Below are 17,701 nucleotides of genomic sequence, written 5' to 3' on the forward strand. Positions count from 1 at the left end.
GTAACAAAACACACACACACACACACACACACACACACACACACACACACAAACTTTATGATAGGGCTGTGTGACATGTGTGTTACTGTACACACACACAAAGCATTTCCCTCTTTTAATCTTTTGTCTCCCTCTAGGACCGCCTCATTCTCGGTTCCAACTGTACCTATCTATTCATTGGTTATCCCTCTGAGAGGGGTGGTGATGACTGGAGCCGTTACGACTACGACTACTTCCAGTCTGAACTGGCTGCCGCTGAGGGCATCCACCTGGGTGAGCAGGGTGATCATTAGCTGTAATTAAAGTGTAATTTTGGAAGGAAACTTGTTAGATATTTTTTATGCGTCTGTGTTTAGGTGAATCCTGTGCTGGCTCCAGTCAGACTGACCCCAGTCTGCTGGCCGTCTTTTACGACTACATCAAACTGATGCCCATGGTGGCTGAGGCCAATCAGATGAGCCAGGAGCTGGACAAGGTAGCACAGATTCACTCCCACTGACCTTCTATGTTAAATGTTTTTTTTGTTTTTTTGGTTAATACTGGAGGCAGTTATGTCGGTAAATAAAATAACATAAATATATCTTTTGTTTTTATTGTCTCATGTGGTCATGGTTATGTATTAACAATTGATAAACACCTGCTCTTTACTGTGTGCTGTGTTTCTAGGGGGTGGAGTTTAAGTTGGAAATCAAGAATCTGGCACTGTCAGATTCAAAAGGCCACGATCTGGAGAAGGAGATTGTTGTCAGAGTCACTGTTATGGGAAGAAAACAGGTTGGGCTGTCTGTATTTTTCTTTCTGTCTCTCACGTACACTAAATCATAAGGTTTTAATAATCCCAATTTCAGTTGAGGTTTGAGTTCAGGTCTTGTATTTTTGTTTCACTCCCTTCCCAGGTATGGATGTGGTCCAAGGCCAAGTTTGTGAACCGTAAATTCCTGATGGAAGACGTCTACCAGCAGCATCAGGCTGAGAAGAGCGGAGACAATGTAATGTTAGAGACCATTTACAAATCAATCATGTTCATTTTCAGCACAGACTGAAAATTATTTCAAAACCTAAACAAAACAAACATTTGCCAAGTATAGATGTATAAGGGATTTGCTGACGTGTGTATTTTGTACTTATTTTATTGTGTTTCTGCTTGAAATCATTTAAATCTGTGATTAGAGAGAAACATTAAAATAAGTGAAAGGTGCATGAGAGGAGACAATAATATATACCACAATCATAGAGAGGATCATCTCACTGTGCTTTTCAACTGCAGCTTGATGGAATGAGTCTTAGTAAATCTACAATCAAAATACAATACAATGTCAGCACAGTCAAAACAAGCTAGCTTTACCATTAACGGTCTTACAAGTCAGAGGAAAAACTTTTTTGAAATTTGACTTGCTCTCAGAGACTAGAGGGGCTGTCTGCAGCTGCGTTACCCAGAGATAAAGACCCGTTCTGGGATCCTGTGGAGCCTCTGCTCCTGGGGACTGCTCACCTCTGGCTTCAGTCTTTGGCCTTCCGTATCCCCCTGGAAGAGCAACTTGAGGTACACACACAGATATACTGCATACACACACATGCACACGTCTCTACTTTGAGAGAGTTTGTTTGATTACCTCTGTCTGCAGGTGCTGGGTTCAGAGGGCACAGAGGAGGCCATTCTACAAGCACAGCTGGTTCCCTGCACTTCCACGGGACTGTATGAAGCACACACACACACACACATTGTGAATAATGTAATAAACATATAGATATATTAGTAAATAATCTTTCTCACCTTCCAGCCCTCTGGGGGAGGATGACATTATGATCGACCCGTCTGAGTTACTGGGTCGACGACTGGACTTCCAGCTTGTTCTGGAACAGTGTTGTGGCCTCCGCTGGATCAGAGAGGCCCGCAATAGAGGGGTCCAAATTGGGTGAGGCATATGGGGCTACATGTGGAGGCATGGGAAGCACTGAGTGGAGTTTGAAATACTGGGAGGATGCTGATAATTCCTACAATAAATGATAGCCCAGGAACTGGAGGTCAAGATAAGATATAGCAGAAGATATGTGGGGAACATGTAGGTCATCAATGACTTTAGCGTTTATTGGAGACGAGACACATTACAGAACTGTTCAAGGACTAAGAGTGAAGTGTCATGATAGACTGGGATAATCACTGTCCTCTTGACTCGTACGGCCAGAAGTTAGATACTGTACTTTGTTGTCCTTTGTTCTTATTTCCTCTTCCCCCACTGTCTCAGTTTCAGGTTGTTTGACTGCTGCCAGTCTCTGTACACTCCGGCCGTGTGGCACAACGTCAACCCTCTGTTGGATCACAGAGTTCACTTTGCGTCCTTGCACACCTCCCAACGTCTGCTGGACTACCTGCAGAGCAGCGCTGTAGTGCTGGAGCTCTGGGGCCTTCAAGGTGAGGATGAAGAGATGGATGGATGACTGGGCAAGACTCTTTGCAATCTTCACTGTATTTTGGGTTTAAAGCCAGAGACAACGGGACGGAGCTCAGGCTGAGGGTGTGTGGGTCCAGCAGGTATATAGGAAACTTACTGAGGCCTCCAGCTCACAAGGTTCACCAAATGTTCCCCACAAAAGATGCATGTAAAACAAATACATTTTGTTATGAATGCTTTATTTCACAGCATCACACTGCTGTATTATCTCATTTCACAGCAGCAGCCCAAAATGAGAGTTGCCTTTTTGCCTCCCTCAGACTTGCAGAGAGGAGTTGGAGTGGGATGAAATTGTCATCTTGCACCCTAGTTAGAAACTTTTTATTTTATTTCCTGCTCGAGTAATTAATATAAATGTACAACAGACAAAAGTATCATTGAAGCTCCTGTTTCAGAGGGTTGTACTGGCCTGATATCATCTCTAGAGGGAGTGAGGATGACTACAGAGGGCGTCTTTATCATCGAGGAGGCAGACCCAGCGGACACTGCAGTGAGTTTGATGTAGAGTTTGTATTTCTGTGTCAGCAATGATCTTTCACTGTGACACGTTTCTAAAGCTAATATACAAAACTATGGAACAGACACATAATACATTAAGCATTTAACTAACTGCAAGATAAGTTATAAGACAGCAGAATTGTAAAATCATAGATTTCAGCAACTGTAATATTTGGTTCTTCCAGTAGGACTTAATGAGAAATTCCTGGCAACTTGAGTGTGTGTGTGTTGTGCAGCCTGTAGACTCTGCAGAGCTCAGCTGTTCAGTGAGAGCTCTTCAACAGGACTTGGAAGAGCTGAAGAGTGTTAATGCTTCACTGAGAAAAGAAAATCATAGTCTGAGAGAACAACTCAACACTGCCAGGAATGGTAACTGAAACATACATACACACCAAGATCAGGGTCAATATGTTGTTAATTGATTACTACATTCTACATTACAAACAGACAGACAGGATTTACAGATGTTTCACGGCACAATATTTACATTCCTAAAATTTTTAAAGATTTTATGATATCATTGATTAATGCATTCTTTCTCTCACACACCTTTCTCCCTCTGGGTGATAGGTGGGGAGAGCGTGCGTGGTCGCTTGGTGCGTCCCAGCTGTGATGCAGAGTTTGCTCGTGCTCTCAAGGTTTTCTACCACAGCATGACTTCAGTCAGGGGTCAGCTGCAGCGCCTGCGCAGACATAGGCCCAGTGTACGTATCCCCTTCTGTGTGCAGCATTAGTGAGCATTACTAAAATAAGGCCTCGTGATTATAGTTAATCAACAGTGGATCTATAGAGAACACTACACGATTCAAAAGAAGTTTTAATAAGATTCCTGTGAACTCGCCACATTAACTTGTGAGGATTTTAATAACTTACCTACTTTGGTTTCATCAAAACCAGCTGTAAAAGAAACGTCTGGAAACCAGACAGGAAAGGCATGTTTAGGTTGTGGAATTTACAGTCAGGGCTACAGTGAGACACCTGTGTTTGTAATGATTCATTTTTGGAAAAGTCCCAAGTAGAATTAAGAGTCAGTTGCTAGTGTGAATCCGTAGAGTATACTGTGCACGTGTATGGTTATCTGTTGAGGTTAGTTTTGAGGTTGTGTGTTCCTGTTGTTTTCAGGAGGAGTCTGACCTGCTGGGGCTCAGACTGTTTGTGGATGAGCAGAGTCGTCTCCTGAGGGACTTCTCGGAGCAGCTGGAACAGAGCGTCTCCACACTCAAACAAGATGTAGCCGCCATCGTCCGCCGGAAACGAGAACGTTCAGGAATCTGGTCTTGACCGAGACTTGTTTACAGATTTTCCAGAGTAGATGAATGTCTCTGGTCATTCCACATTTTACAACACTGCAGATATTTCTCCATTAAGTGTGTATAGGTTGAATTCTTGCTGTTTGTAACATTGTGTTGATTAACATTAAGCCATTAGTGAAACCGGCTTAAGAAATGTGTTCACAGAACTGAACTAAGAGATACTTTAAACCTTTTTTTTTAACGTAAGTTTAAAGGAGTAGTTATATTAAGAAATCAAGGAAAACTGCCCAATTGTTCTACAACTACCAAAATATCATAGTCATATGGACGCTCATTCTCCTGTTTTCTTCTTGGCAGAGGTATTCCCACCAAACTCTGGAAAGGTTACGAAGCATGTTATATTCTGTTTGATGTACAAGATGGGTCACATTTGTCATTTGACACAGCTGGATTTCTTTTTATCTGAAGGAGCAGAAGTTAACTTTTTTCAGTAAAAGAGGGTACTCAGATGTCTTCATCTCTACACAGTCACCAGGCGAGGTAGCAATGTTAGTCAGTACATTATGCAAGTATAGTATTAACATAATAACAAAAGTACTTAAGTCTATAAAAAGTTTATTAGACTGCATGTAAAATAAGTCATTACAGTCCCAAATAAATTAAAAGGCAAATACAAGTCAAGTTTCAGAATTCACAATATTGTTATGTTTTTTGGACCATCATTGATAATGTATATTTTCAAGCAACTGCAGTTCACTGTATGACATCAGAAATCAAGGAGAAAGGAAAGTTCCTCTTCCTCATGTCTCACTGTGGCAGACAGATCATAGACAAGAATGAGATATCTAATAGCTGAAAAGGAGAGATTTCCTCTTCAGTTAAATGACAGTGTTTACCACAGCATGTCTCATTTTAATGTCCAGTTCAGAGGTAAAAAATTCTTTATGTTTGTAAGCAGTCACAAATTGCAAGAGTACAGACAGTTGCTGTAGGTCCAAAAAAAGACAGGCGCGGGCACATTTTACAGGAGAGGCAGAAGGCAAATATGAGGCAGATTAGTCAGCGGATGGGACAGAAAGTCTATGTACAACAGATATGCAGGCAGACATGTTGAAAGAAGGAAGTTGGTCATGAGAAACCTAAAACAGGTATAGACAGACAGGAGGGGAGAGGCAGCAGTGAAAGGCCAGAGAGCTAGGTACACGTGAACTGAAGAGGTAGACAGAAAAAATCCAACTGTGGGAAGGACAGACAGCTACAGATATATCTACTGATGTGTCTGCACGAGAGAGTGTGTGTGTTAGAAGGCAGAAGCCATGAGTCAATTGAAGTCTGATTTGGGTAAAATTTTACAGAAGTTCAGATTCTTCAGAAATAAGCACCAACATTAAGCGATTTTTCGTGTGGAGTTTCCAACATTTTTTTTTTTACTTTACAAAAAGCACCCAATAGTGTGCCTGTGTTTTGTGCAGGTACAGAGAAGGCCAAGGGTACAGGTGAGGTAGGTTAATTGGGTCTTCAGGGACTGGAGGGGAAAAAAACAAACTATAGAAAAACATGTACAATAAACACTTCCTGTAACATTTACTTAAACGTAAAATAATGCCGGAGAAAATGTAGCAATGCGCAGTAAGCAACGGTTTCTTTTTCTCAGTTAAACTGCCAATTGTCTGCACCTCTTTGGGTAAGTCAGAGTTCTATGTCTGAACAACACAACAAACATGAGTAAAGAGCATGTACAGTAGCAGTTTAGGTATATATCAAGTACAGTGGTGAAAATTACATTAGGAAAAAACACTTCCTCTCAAAGATCAACAGTTCAGCCTCATGTATGCAACAAATTTTAAAATAAAAGTTGACGCTGTTATCGGTTTTCATTTTTCAATTGCATTCCTGTCTTTGCAGCCATGAGGCTTGAGTGCAGTGACTGACACATACCTGAATTTGTGTTACAATATTCTGGTTATTAGCTAACCTTTATCAGTATTTATTCTATTTATTTCCTAGACTCTTCGACGTAGATTGGCTGACAACTGACTGAACATGAAATTGTTCAAAAAGTAAACTCTCACCGTGCTTGTTTCCAAAGCTGCCTTTTTTATCTGTCAGGCTAATGCCTCTATGCAGAAATGTCACTGCTAAAATGGTTTTGGGAGGCACAAAAAGCAGTCTCAGCTGGAATAAATGTGAGTGTGTGTCTAAGTGCACACACGTTATTCCGGCTCATTTTGCCCGAACGTGTCCCTGTTATATCTCCATCTTTCTGACTCTGAAACCCTTTTACATTCTGGGTTACACAAGTTTTCATCTTTCAGCTCCCTCCATCACACTTTCTGTTCACCACTGGAGGAGAGAAGTTTAAAACATATATGACCACTTGTGTCTCTATTCACACTCGCTTGCGCGCGCGCACACACACACACACACACACACACGCGCACACACTGAAGCTTTCAGCAGCAGAGAGACAACTTTCACAGTATAAAAAATATTTCACAAAATCACAGAGAGGTCCACGATTTCACATAAAGCCCATATTTGTCGGCCTCTGAAGCCACATAAAGATAAACATCATTCATTAAGAGCTGCAGTCCACAAACAAGGACTGGGAATAATCAAGTCTCAGTCAAGACAGACTGAAATAAGTCATATTTTGTCAGACATTACCAAGAGAGTGGGCAAACCAGTTAAGATTGTTACAAAAGCAATCCTCTGCAGTGTTCACATATTTAATAATATTTACGTAGGTCCTGCAAGATGGTAATAGATCAGGATTTGGAAATAATGCCACCATAAGACTGGTCACGCTGCTCTCAAGACCAAACTGGTGCCCAACCTTCAAATCCAGGATCTAATTATACAGAGTCCACCTGTAAGAAACAATTTCTGTGTGTGTGTATATATATTTCATTCTTGTCCACAGTACGACAACTCCTCCTCAGTGTTTCCTGCCAAATGCTAGCTCTGGTTTACCGGAGCACAACCAAAAAGATCCCTGAATAATGTCACCATCACCGATGTCCCCAAACGTCTGAGGATATTTATTCTGGATGGCCCAGCCTGTTTGAGTCAAGCATGCAGGAGTCAACTGCCGTGTAAATTCAAATAATTAAGTAAACAAACTTGGCCCAGCTGACAGTCAAACTGTATCTATGACAGATCAGTCAAGTTCATAAACTGAACTGTGTTAGCCTTTAGCCACTATGCTAACAAATGATCGGCAAGGAACTTGCACCTAAAATCACCACCACAGCACTTGTACATTGTCCATCTTCATAGAGGATAACACTTCCACACTAAACAGACAGGTGTGTGTCTGCTGGGGGCAAAACTTTCTTTAAAAGGTCATTGACAGCATCCTTACAATAACTTCCTGTGAAGGTTGTTGTTCTTCTCAGGCGCTGGTGCCTTCATTTTCAGCAGCTTGGCTGTCACTTGCTGTTGTTCCGTGGGTGATGAGGGTAGGTGGGGCCTCGGACACGTCTCGCTGGCTGCCATGCCTTGAATGGCCGCCTATCTGATGGAGGCTGCTGTGAGTGGAGAGCGGGTGGTCGAGATGTGGCATGCTGCCATGGAAACTGCGCTCCTCTGTACCTCTGTAAACCATAGTATCACTCCTGAGAGAGGAAGATGAAGACATGAGACAGGGAGGAGAAACAAGGAAAGAAATATTTAGTTTCATGTAATTCACAACTTTTGACAGACAGGAAGTCATGTTTTCCTGCTCTACCTGTCGTCACGAGTGCGGCGCAGGCTGCCATGGTAGCTGGCCTTGCTGTGGATGCTGCTGGCCTTACTCCTGGTGGAGGTGGGGTGGCCATGGTGAGTTCTGACCGGTTCGTCAAGGTCGTCTAGGACAGCCAAGTGGGTGGAAGAGGCATGGGTAGAGGTGCCCTACAGGAGGATGAGAGGTCAAACAGATGTAATAACTACTTCCAATAAACTCTAATTTCAAAGTTAATAATAGTTAATTCACAACATTAAAAACTGTTTATATTCTGTATCTGCTCATTCTATTCATTGCCTCAGTGACCTCAGAGACATACTGTGTACAGTCTGCTTCAACCATCAACTAAAGTTCAAATCAATAAAATCAAATTGTACAGTTCCTAAATGCTTATTTTATGAAGCATTCCTTAATAATTACTTATGTCAACAGGGTTATTTAACATAATCAGAGTTCATATTAGGTAGACTGATTATGCAACGTGCTTGCTGTTTAGAGTTGACAGAAAAATCTTACTTTATGTTAAGATTTAGGTTAGCTAACCCAGGCCGTCTTTATACATAAAGCTCTGGACTCTACTTGGATTTTGATAGTTTAAAATGTAATTTAGTAAAAACCTTCCATTTGTGTCCATGTGGCATATGTTGAAAGTAGATGCCCACTTCCCAGTGGGAAGAGGAAGTGAGTGAGTATTATTTAGCCTGGTGAGCTAATGGACAGTAATGGATGAAAAAAAGCAACAATGTAGTTTCTGGTTTGAAGCCGTCTAAAATTAGACAGTTCCAGTTTGGGTTCAGTCAGTTTGATCTTAAAAATGAAGGTACAGGCCTAGATCTGGTTTCAGTTTTAAATCTGCACAGCTGTCTAGTCCCAGTGTGGTTTCATGTGTTTTTATCTTAAATGAAACAACAACTATTACTTTCTAATCCTGGAGCTACCACTAATAGTGCTACAAGGACTACAACTACGGATATTATCCTGATGCTTCTACAACTAGCACTACAATGATTACTTTTGATACTGCTATATCACTGCTGTGTTTGCAGTCCTACCTGAGTGGATGTCCCTCTGGACTTCCTAATGATGGGAGTGTTGGGTTCACGCAGCAGAGACTGGGCAAAGTCTGGCTGCTCCTGCAGAACCTGCCGGGACTCATTTACCCCACTACTACAGAGAGAAGAGGGTGAGGAAGGGCAGGGGTGAAAGGTAAAAGATTGGGAGACGAGGGTAAGGTGCAGGGGAAGGCAGAGGGGTGTGTGTTAGGAGAGAGATGAAGAGAGGGAACAGAAATGGAGAAGTGCAGAGTGGAGGGTTAGAAGAGAGGAGGGACAGAGGGATGCAAGGAGGAGTGCAAAGAGACAGAAAAGATGGGGAAGTGAGGGAGACGAAGAGCAGAAAATAAAATGTAAGATGCAAAATTACTATCTAATAGTAAAATCAGTCATGCAGTACATGTGCTCTCACAAACTTGTTTTAATTTTAGCCTTTAAATCAGGCCTGAAAAATAATTAACAAACAAGTAACAAGGAAGGGGAGAGGCAAGACTAAAAACAAAAAGTCATACTCTTTGCGTCTGCGTCCATGCAGGAAGTTGGCCCATTCAAAACAGGTCTTCTTGCTGCCCACCCAGAAAACAGAGGGGATCCCCACCACTAACATCATCAGATATTTAATTAGGAACAGGACCATGGCTGGCCGGCTGCTCTTCTCCACCTAAAGAGAGAATCAGAAATATTAATCCACAATGATCTAATTAAGGCAACAGAGGCTGTTGAAAATACAGCCTAAAATGTATAATATAAGAGAAAGAAGAGAAGCTTTATTATTTTATAAACAGACAAGCATTGAAGTAGGTAGTGCAGGACGGATATTTCCTCAACAGTAACACAGTAAAGAATATAAAATGATTGGGATGCCAATGAAACGACTTATACATTAAGTTGACCAAAAGTATCCAGCACTGACGCGTGTTTTTAGCCCAGTCAGTCAGTTTGAATGATGGAAGAGGGGAGATAATCCTGGAGAGCTGCTTCATCAGCTGAACTGCAGTTTGGATGTGCAGCAACTGCTCTCTCCTCGTAAGTCCTTAACTTTGATGCAGGATACAGTTTCTACCACCAGAGGGCAGTAGTTTATTGCAGTTGTGAAGGTTGAGCGGTATATTTGTAAATAGAACATTTGGTTTAAAGTTACACTCTCAATATAAAGAATCTAAATTCCCAAATTTCTCCTAACTACCTTTTAATGTTTTGAAACATCGACTTTAAAAACAGAAACAGAGAGCAAGAGTAGTGTACAAGATATTTAAATGTGAGGTATACAGTAGTTAACTTCAAGTCAGGTTTTTATCTTTCTGAAAGATAATGTGAGTGATCACACACAGCAAGTGCTGAGTTAACAGAGACATCTTTAGGCAGAACCAAAACAAGCATAAAAATGTATAAAAAGTATTTTGTAAACAAACCATTACCACAATTTTAATTTACAAAACAGTAGAATATTTTTATTCATTGTATCTAAAATAGTCATCACAGGCAGTGCTTTCACACTGTTGTGGGGTGTACTGTATAAAAATACATGAATATTGTCAGTTTTATTTTTTTCACTGACATGGATAATTTCCATTTCGGGGAGGATATGTGTTTATATGTGTGGTTGCAACATTTAAGTCAATTAAAATCAGGTGATGTGTGGGGGTGACATGATTGCTGAGACAATCTCAACAGTCATATTTTTTTGTAGCTACATGGACGATTACAGGTGGCCTTTTAAGATTGAGGACCCACAAAGTGTAGTGATTACAGACTTGGTGCAGCACTTTAAGACATTCTATCTGTGCAAAAGACTTAAAAGATTATATCCTGGTAAAGATGCTATTCACAAAGCATTTTAACACTCACATCTCTTGAGACGACTTCTAGGGGAGGATATTGAAAGCATTTCTTGCTTTTGAAAGAACCAGAGGCCAGAAGAATGGGTATGTATTAATTAGCTTTAGTGCGTTTCGCCCAGTCTGAGATTAAATGTCTTAGATTTAGGTCCTGCGATATAACAAGATGCCCTGGGACTTCAGTAATTTACCACCCATGCACACACACAAAACAAAGTCACCTGAACTTCAACAATGCCCACAGAATCTTCAATTATGAAAAAACATGTAATTGTACCCTCTTACACATGCAAACCCCCCCCCCCAGGGTAAAGATCACATAACACATAGCAATATTGAAATTCCAGAGCGACAACAGGTCATAAAGGGGGTTCTCTCTTCATGAGCTCACACACACACACACACACACACACACACACACACAGCTACAGACACATTAATACACACACATAGATTAACAAGTAACATAAGCACTTGCACCTGCCTCCACCCCATCTCATATAGTCTGTCAGTCACAAATTAGCTGTAATTTTTCTATCATAAAACCACTCTAACAGCCCTGAGCGTGAATAATCATAAAAAATGGAAACATAAACAAACGCCTAAAGTAAAGGTTTTGATGCCTTATGGTTTAACAAACCAATGAAAAGCTCTCGTTGTCTTGTGTGTGCGCTTGGGACACAAAACAGGGGAGTGTGTTTGTGTCTGCATTGTGCACATGTGATTATTAATTTAGCACCAGACTGTAACACACCACACTCCCACCACTCTTCATAACCGCTACAAAGACATTGTAGAGTACAGGCAGCAGAGCATGACTGAGCAAGTCCTGAGAGAGAGCAGAGGGGTGGAAGGGTGAGACTGACTGAAAGAAAGAAATGTGTGTGAGTGAAAAACAAAGAGTGTAACATCGAGATGGTGGCTTTGTGTGGAGTTGGTCTTGAGAGCTGAATTAGCTGAGCTAATGATGCATACTGCGCTCTGCTCCCTCCCTTCCACAAATACCTACTCACTCAGCCACACACACGTGCTACCGCCGGCCCTCTATCCAACTAACTCAAACAAGCACGCCACACACACACACACACACACACACACACACACTGTCTGCTCAGTGATGGGTTATTTTGGTTTATTACAATTTGCGTCTTGTATGTTGCCCAATAGGTCTACTGGTAATAATAACACTGTATTCAAGTTGATTGCTGAGATCAGGGTCATTGTATTAATGAAACCTGGTGGGGCAAGAATAATAAGTGATAATACAGGTTGTAACCAAATCCACAGGTTAGTCAAACTTATTTGAAAGACTGAAATGATTATTCATATTGTCCATCACAGTTTACAGAACGACGGCGTGGTTTAAAATTTACCTTCTGAATTTACTGCTATCTTCCAGTTTTACCACCAAATAAAGTGGTTTAGAAAATCTGGCTAAACAGTTGGCTTGTTTACAACCTGTATGATGGTCATGTTTTTTGCTCTGTCGACTTTGTGGTAGCAATGATGTCTTGCAAATCCCAGAAAACACTTTAGTCCAGCGATTCCCAAAGTGTGGTGTGAGCTGCGTCTAGGGGGTGTGCGACAGGAAAAATGTAATGGTGGTCTAGTAGTGTAACAACTACAACAATTTATTTGTGGAATTTTTCAATAAAAACATGAATTAAAAACTTTCCTTTGTAAATTTACAAAAGGGCTCCTCACACACCTCTTTACCTCTCCCTCCTCTCTCTAGCCTTTTTACAAATCCTCATATGGATCCTCCTTTTGTCCATGTTATCTGTTTATGAGGATTATGAGGGTGCAATTTGTAAAAAAACAGAGGGGGGGTGTTTTGAAAGAATTTTTTTTTGTCATGAAAATACCCCCCACCTTCCTCTGCACAGGTCAGCACGCAGTTGAAATATGGATTGATTTCACAGTTTAACCATCACAGTAAGAGAAAAGGTTTTACTGCCACTGTTACTTTTAAAAGTAATAAATATATAACGTTACATTGTGAAGCAGAGTTGCAGTGAAAAGCAGACAGATGCATGCTGTGTTTAAGCGCAGTGAGTGGGTATGGAGAGAGCGACTGATTTAAAAGCTGTCACTTTCAAGAGTGTCACTGAGTGAAACCCCGTAGCTGTGACTTCGGGCACGTTCACTGGTGTAACAGTTCATCATATTTTGATGTTTATTGCACCTTCAGTAATATTGGCTGCCTTCTCTTCAATACAGCTCCGCTGCTCACCGGAGTAAAGTGTTGATAGGCTATTATTCGTGACATGTGACCAATCAGATGTGGGCGGGACATTGAGCAAGGAAATAAATAAGTAAAAACACATATATATTTTTATCTTACATGACGATCTAGATTTACAGTTAGAGTACAACTATGGTTGGACAATAAAACAATAACAAATATTTATTAATAATTATTGCAATATAAATGTTCAACAAATTTTCAATAAATATTCAATAAATGTATGATTTTATTCACTTGAATCATACACGAATTAGGACTTAATTCTTTTATTAAGATGTTTTATTAAGATGTTTATTTTGTTGAGGAAAAAGGACCGAAAAAAGATTTTACTCAATTTTATATATTTTTATATATTTGTTGACAAAGATTTTATCATAATTGTTTTGAGTGTTCCACCTCAGATTTGTGAAGTGATCCACTGTTTGGCATCAAGTGTTGAACATATTGAAGAGTTTAAAACCAAATTAACCATCAGGTTTCTTCAAATTTCACTCAGGAGCAAAAATCAGCCTTTAAACTCAAAAGAAATAATGATTTGATACTTATCGTGATAATTCGATATCGAAAGATATGAAAGTTTTTATCGTGATTTTTCGCCATATCGTCCAGCCCTAAATACAACTGATCACAGCAAATAAAGTTATTTATATTTACACTGTGTTAAGAAGCAGATGGTTTCTCACCTTAGACATATCCACGGCATGCTTTCCTCCACAAACAAGTCTTCACAAATAATATCATGACATAGCCTCACACAAGCAGATTTTCTCATTTGCCCCTCTATCTACCTTATATGGACAGGGGATGTGATAGTGCCTGCAGTTCTCCTCCATCCACGTTATCTCCCAAATGCTCCGGTAGGTGTGTTCGTACAAGTAGCACCCAATCACAGTCAACAAGGGGACCAGGTAGAGAACTGAGAACACTCCCATTCGGATCATAAACTTGACCAGTTTGGTCTGGTTCTCCTTCTCCAGAGGGATCTCCATGCGCACCCGGTTCAGAGCCACAATGCCCACTAACAGGAGAGAGACACCCACCTGAAGACAGGAAGACAAATGACAAGCACACAATTAAAATGAGCAGGGTGACTGACAAAAGACTGTCAATCATCCACTAATCCATTTACTAATCCATCCATGTCTTCATAACTCCAACATACAATCCATTCTTGTATCATTTCATCCATCCACCCATTCATCTGTTCACCTATACATCCATCTTACTCATCAACTCTTTCATCCGCCCACCCACTCATTTATCTTCTGACTTTACTCACCGCCACGTTGAGGCAGAGCGGTGCCAGAACAAACCACCTCAGGGCGTCTATGTCATACAGCCCTATGAAACACACTCCACTGATCCCATCTCCTTCAATTTTGTTCAGGGCCAACAGGGTGACAGTCAGGGTCCCTGGGAGCCCCCAGGCCACGGCGTGGAAGAGGAGGGCTTTCTTCTCAATGGCCTCGCTGCCCCATTTAGGCACAGCGGCCAGGAACCAAGTGATTGTGAGTATGACCCACCACACGCTGCCGGCCATGGTGAAGAAATACAGGATCATGAAGAACAGGGTGCATACCTGAGAGAGAAAGTGGGAGCGACAACTTTTTATCAATCATGCAGCAACAGTCAACAAATCACTAGCTAGATAATTTACGATCAATTAAAGTCCGAAGTTAATCATCTAATAAGCACTGTACTGAGTTAATAAGACCTACATTCTGAGTTGTCACGTTATCTGTATCGAATTCATTATGATCAATCATGCGAGAATTAACTGATTTAATTCACAAAATCTAAAAAATAAAAAACACAGAGGAAAAGTTGAATAATGTCAAATTTTCATTACATCACACATCAAACAAGCTTCTTAACAGACAAAAACATTACCATGAGATGAGTGATTATTATGGCGATACTAGATGGAAATGAGCTAAAGCACCTTGTTGTGTGAGCCCTGTGTTATGGTTGAAGCTCTGAACTGGGCTGGGCTGACTGCATTGCACGCTACCCTGCCTTCCAAAAGGAACCCCAGAAAGAAAACCAGGGACACCATGACATAACACACAGCGTAGAAGATTATTGGCCGCTCAGGGTATCGAAACCTAATGGTGTCAAAAAAACAAAAACAACAATGAACAAATTTTCTTTCCACTTACTTTAAAAATGTATTTTACAAATTGATATTTACAAAATGTCTTTATTTGTGCAATTACTTTACACTTTAAGTAATATTTCTTCTAAATTTGTCTTCTTGATCATTCTTGAATTTTAGAAGTAATCTTACTCTGCAAGTAAATATCAGATGTAAAACATTCAGCTGTTCAAACCTGGTAACATCAATGAGAAACGTCAGGAAGGTGAAGAGCGTTGCGGACAGACACACAATAGAAACAACTCCTATGAAATAGCGGATGAAGGTCAGCTCCTGCTGGTTGAAGAACATTGAGGGACACGGGGCAGAACAGTCCTTCCTGCCCATAAATGTATAACCCAGGTCTGGGTCAACCTTGAGCTCCCTGGGGCACCAGAAACCGTAATCTCTCTGGACAGTCATGGATGACTGGTCAGTGGGGTCAGAGTCTGTTAGCAGGTCCTCTTGACGAGGATATGGCTCGTCACAATCTGGGAACCTAGGAAAGTAATTACACAGTTAGATCATGTAGACAGAATATGAGGATAATAGCTGATCTGAGAGATGAAAATAGGAAGATAGAAAGGAAGAGGAAACTAGGGGTGACAGTTAAAAAAATGTAAGAACAGTGGCAAGATGCTGAGGTTTAGAGTTAGGTTGGTTTGATGTCGTTGGCATGAGTTTAAAGAGAAGCAGGAGGCACAGGAACAGCGCACATTTGAGATATATGCTAAACACATATTGCCGGCTCAGTCCTTGTTAAATAATCTCTGTGTGTGTGTGGGTGTATACATACGTACACACACACACACACACACATTGTTTTCTAAATCAAACAACCAGAATAATATTACCAGCTGTATTCAGTGTTGGGGTAGTTACTCAAAAAAGGTAATATATTACACATTACTAGTTACTTTTTTAAAAGTAATGCCTTACTTTACTAGATTACTCACTTCTGAAAGTAACTAGTTACACTTTATTTACATTACTTTTGGATTACTGCGTAACATCACCTGCGATGCACAATAACTGCCAAATAACAAGTTACACCTCATATATGCCCAGATCAACACAAATTCTTATTATAATGAGAACATACACATGATGTCTCTTTTATGCTCTTTAATATTACAAAGTTGACAACAAAGTTGTGAACATCAGCCCAACATCTGTCAAGAGAACAAGGCTGCAGTACAGTACTATAGGCCTAATGCTTAAAACTTTAAGTGGCATTTCATTGGAACCATTTTTTTTTTTTTCATTACAATACAACATAACTTAAAATAGGTTGTCCTTTAAACCAGTGCAAATATTAATTTGTTGAAAATAATACACAAAAAAAATAAGACACTGGCCCTCATCCCAATATCAGATGATGGTGAGACTTCAAAGGAAAAACTTACATATAGCATATGTAATGTAATTTGAACTGTGCATTTAACAGGCCAAACCCACACAACAAACTTAGAGTAGCTCACTAGCCGAACCATGGCATTAAAGTAGATTTTTCCCTCTTACTGGGCATGCTTTTCAAAGAAGTGGTTATACCTGATGAGCAGGAGTCTCTCAAATTGTTTGTTAGACAACCTGTTCCTCATCGGAGTCAGCACAAAACTGCCCAGAATGAAGAGGCTCACCACAGGTGCACTAGAGGGTATGGCTGTCCTTTCTCGAAACTAATACAATACTTCCACCCCTCGAAAGACGTCTTTAGCATCTCTCCCATTACTGCATCCTCATGAACTGGCGCTAAAGTCAAAAGGGAGGCCTGAAAAGTGTTACGCAAACACACACGAAAAGGGACTTTTGATTTATTTCTCTCTTCCCGTTATGCGGATAGTTGAAGAACCAGTACACAAGTAACGCGACGATTAATGATAATCTGATTACAGTAATGCCATACTTTGTAACACGTTACCACCAACATTGTTTATATTAGATGCTTCAATACCCTGTTTGTGATGACACCAGTTGTATGTTCAAGTATTGAGTTGATTTAAAATGCAATACAAACATACACACCTGCTACACTCCATGTCATCTGGCCAGACTACTCCAAATACCTCCATGATTTTGTGGCACTCGTCCTTCGCCCGCTGACAGAGGGATCGACATGGCATGGACACCTGGCCGTACACAGTGCACACCGGGGCGTACAGGGCACACAGGAACATCCTCAGGTCAGGGCTGCACACTAGGTTTACCATAGGATGAAAAGGCTGTGGAGAAAGGAAATGGAGGTATTTGGAGCGTATCATAATCATACTGTGGTCTCAAAAGTCTCTTCTGAACACCCACACATTTCATCTTTCTAGTGTTATATCACAAAATGAGTAAAGCAGCTCGACAGTGTTATTAAATCTGTCATGCATGTGGGAAGGAGTGTGCATGATGTTAACACACACACACACACACACACACACACGAAAAAGTTAACTGCTATCAGTGGCACATCTGAGAAAGCTCATATTTAACCTGAAATAGCCATCAAACAG

General features: G+C 40.7%; 2 protein-coding genes across 5 annotated transcripts in view; one reads left to right on the plus strand and one right to left on the minus strand.

Annotated features, from left to right (window-relative positions):
• Positions 1 to 6,069, plus strand: part of kif28 (kinesin family member 28) — a 15,106-nt gene extending 9,037 nt beyond the window's left edge. The window contains exons 20-31 of the mRNA XM_046033280.1: positions 138 to 273; positions 357 to 475; positions 667 to 774; positions 897 to 989; positions 1,403 to 1,543; positions 1,626 to 1,696; positions 1,782 to 1,916; positions 2,247 to 2,413; positions 2,849 to 2,943; positions 3,188 to 3,320; positions 3,522 to 3,655; positions 4,074 to 6,069. Coding sequence (XP_045889236.1) covers positions 138 to 273; positions 357 to 475; positions 667 to 774; positions 897 to 989; positions 1,403 to 1,543; positions 1,626 to 1,696; positions 1,782 to 1,916; positions 2,247 to 2,413; positions 2,849 to 2,943; positions 3,188 to 3,320; positions 3,522 to 3,655; positions 4,074 to 4,232 — 1,491 coding nt within the window. The 3' untranslated portion in view covers positions 4,233 to 6,069. The remainder of the gene's footprint in view (positions 1 to 137; positions 274 to 356; positions 476 to 666; positions 775 to 896; positions 990 to 1,402; positions 1,544 to 1,625; positions 1,697 to 1,781; positions 1,917 to 2,246; positions 2,414 to 2,848; positions 2,944 to 3,187; positions 3,321 to 3,521; positions 3,656 to 4,073) is intronic.
• The window catches only part of LOC123958751 (frizzled-3-like), a 33,957-nt gene continuing 21,058 nt past the window's right edge, over positions 4,803 to 17,701 (minus strand). For all 4 annotated transcript variants that reach the window (XM_046032335.1, XM_046032331.1, XM_046032332.1 and 1 more), the window contains 9 exons: positions 17,229 to 17,425; positions 15,400 to 15,702; positions 15,012 to 15,174; positions 14,349 to 14,648; positions 13,858 to 14,109; positions 9,496 to 9,644; positions 8,984 to 9,098; positions 7,935 to 8,098; positions 4,803 to 7,821 (listed from right to left, as the gene is read on the minus strand). In XM_046032335.1, the coding sequence (XP_045888291.1) occupies positions 7,599 to 7,821; positions 7,935 to 8,098; positions 8,984 to 9,098; positions 9,496 to 9,644; positions 13,858 to 14,109; positions 14,349 to 14,648; positions 15,012 to 15,174; positions 15,400 to 15,702; positions 17,229 to 17,425 (1,866 nt within the window). In that variant the 3' untranslated portion in view covers positions 4,803 to 7,598. The remainder of the gene's footprint in view (positions 7,822 to 7,934; positions 8,099 to 8,983; positions 9,099 to 9,495; positions 9,645 to 13,857; positions 14,110 to 14,348; positions 14,649 to 15,011; positions 15,175 to 15,399; positions 15,703 to 17,228; positions 17,426 to 17,701) is intronic.

Source organism: Micropterus dolomieu, linkage group LG20 (genome assembly GCF_021292245.1).
Source record: "Micropterus dolomieu isolate WLL.071019.BEF.003 ecotype Adirondacks linkage group LG20, ASM2129224v1, whole genome shotgun sequence".
NCBI lineage: Eukaryota > Metazoa > Chordata > Actinopteri > Centrarchiformes > Centrarchidae > Micropterus > Micropterus dolomieu.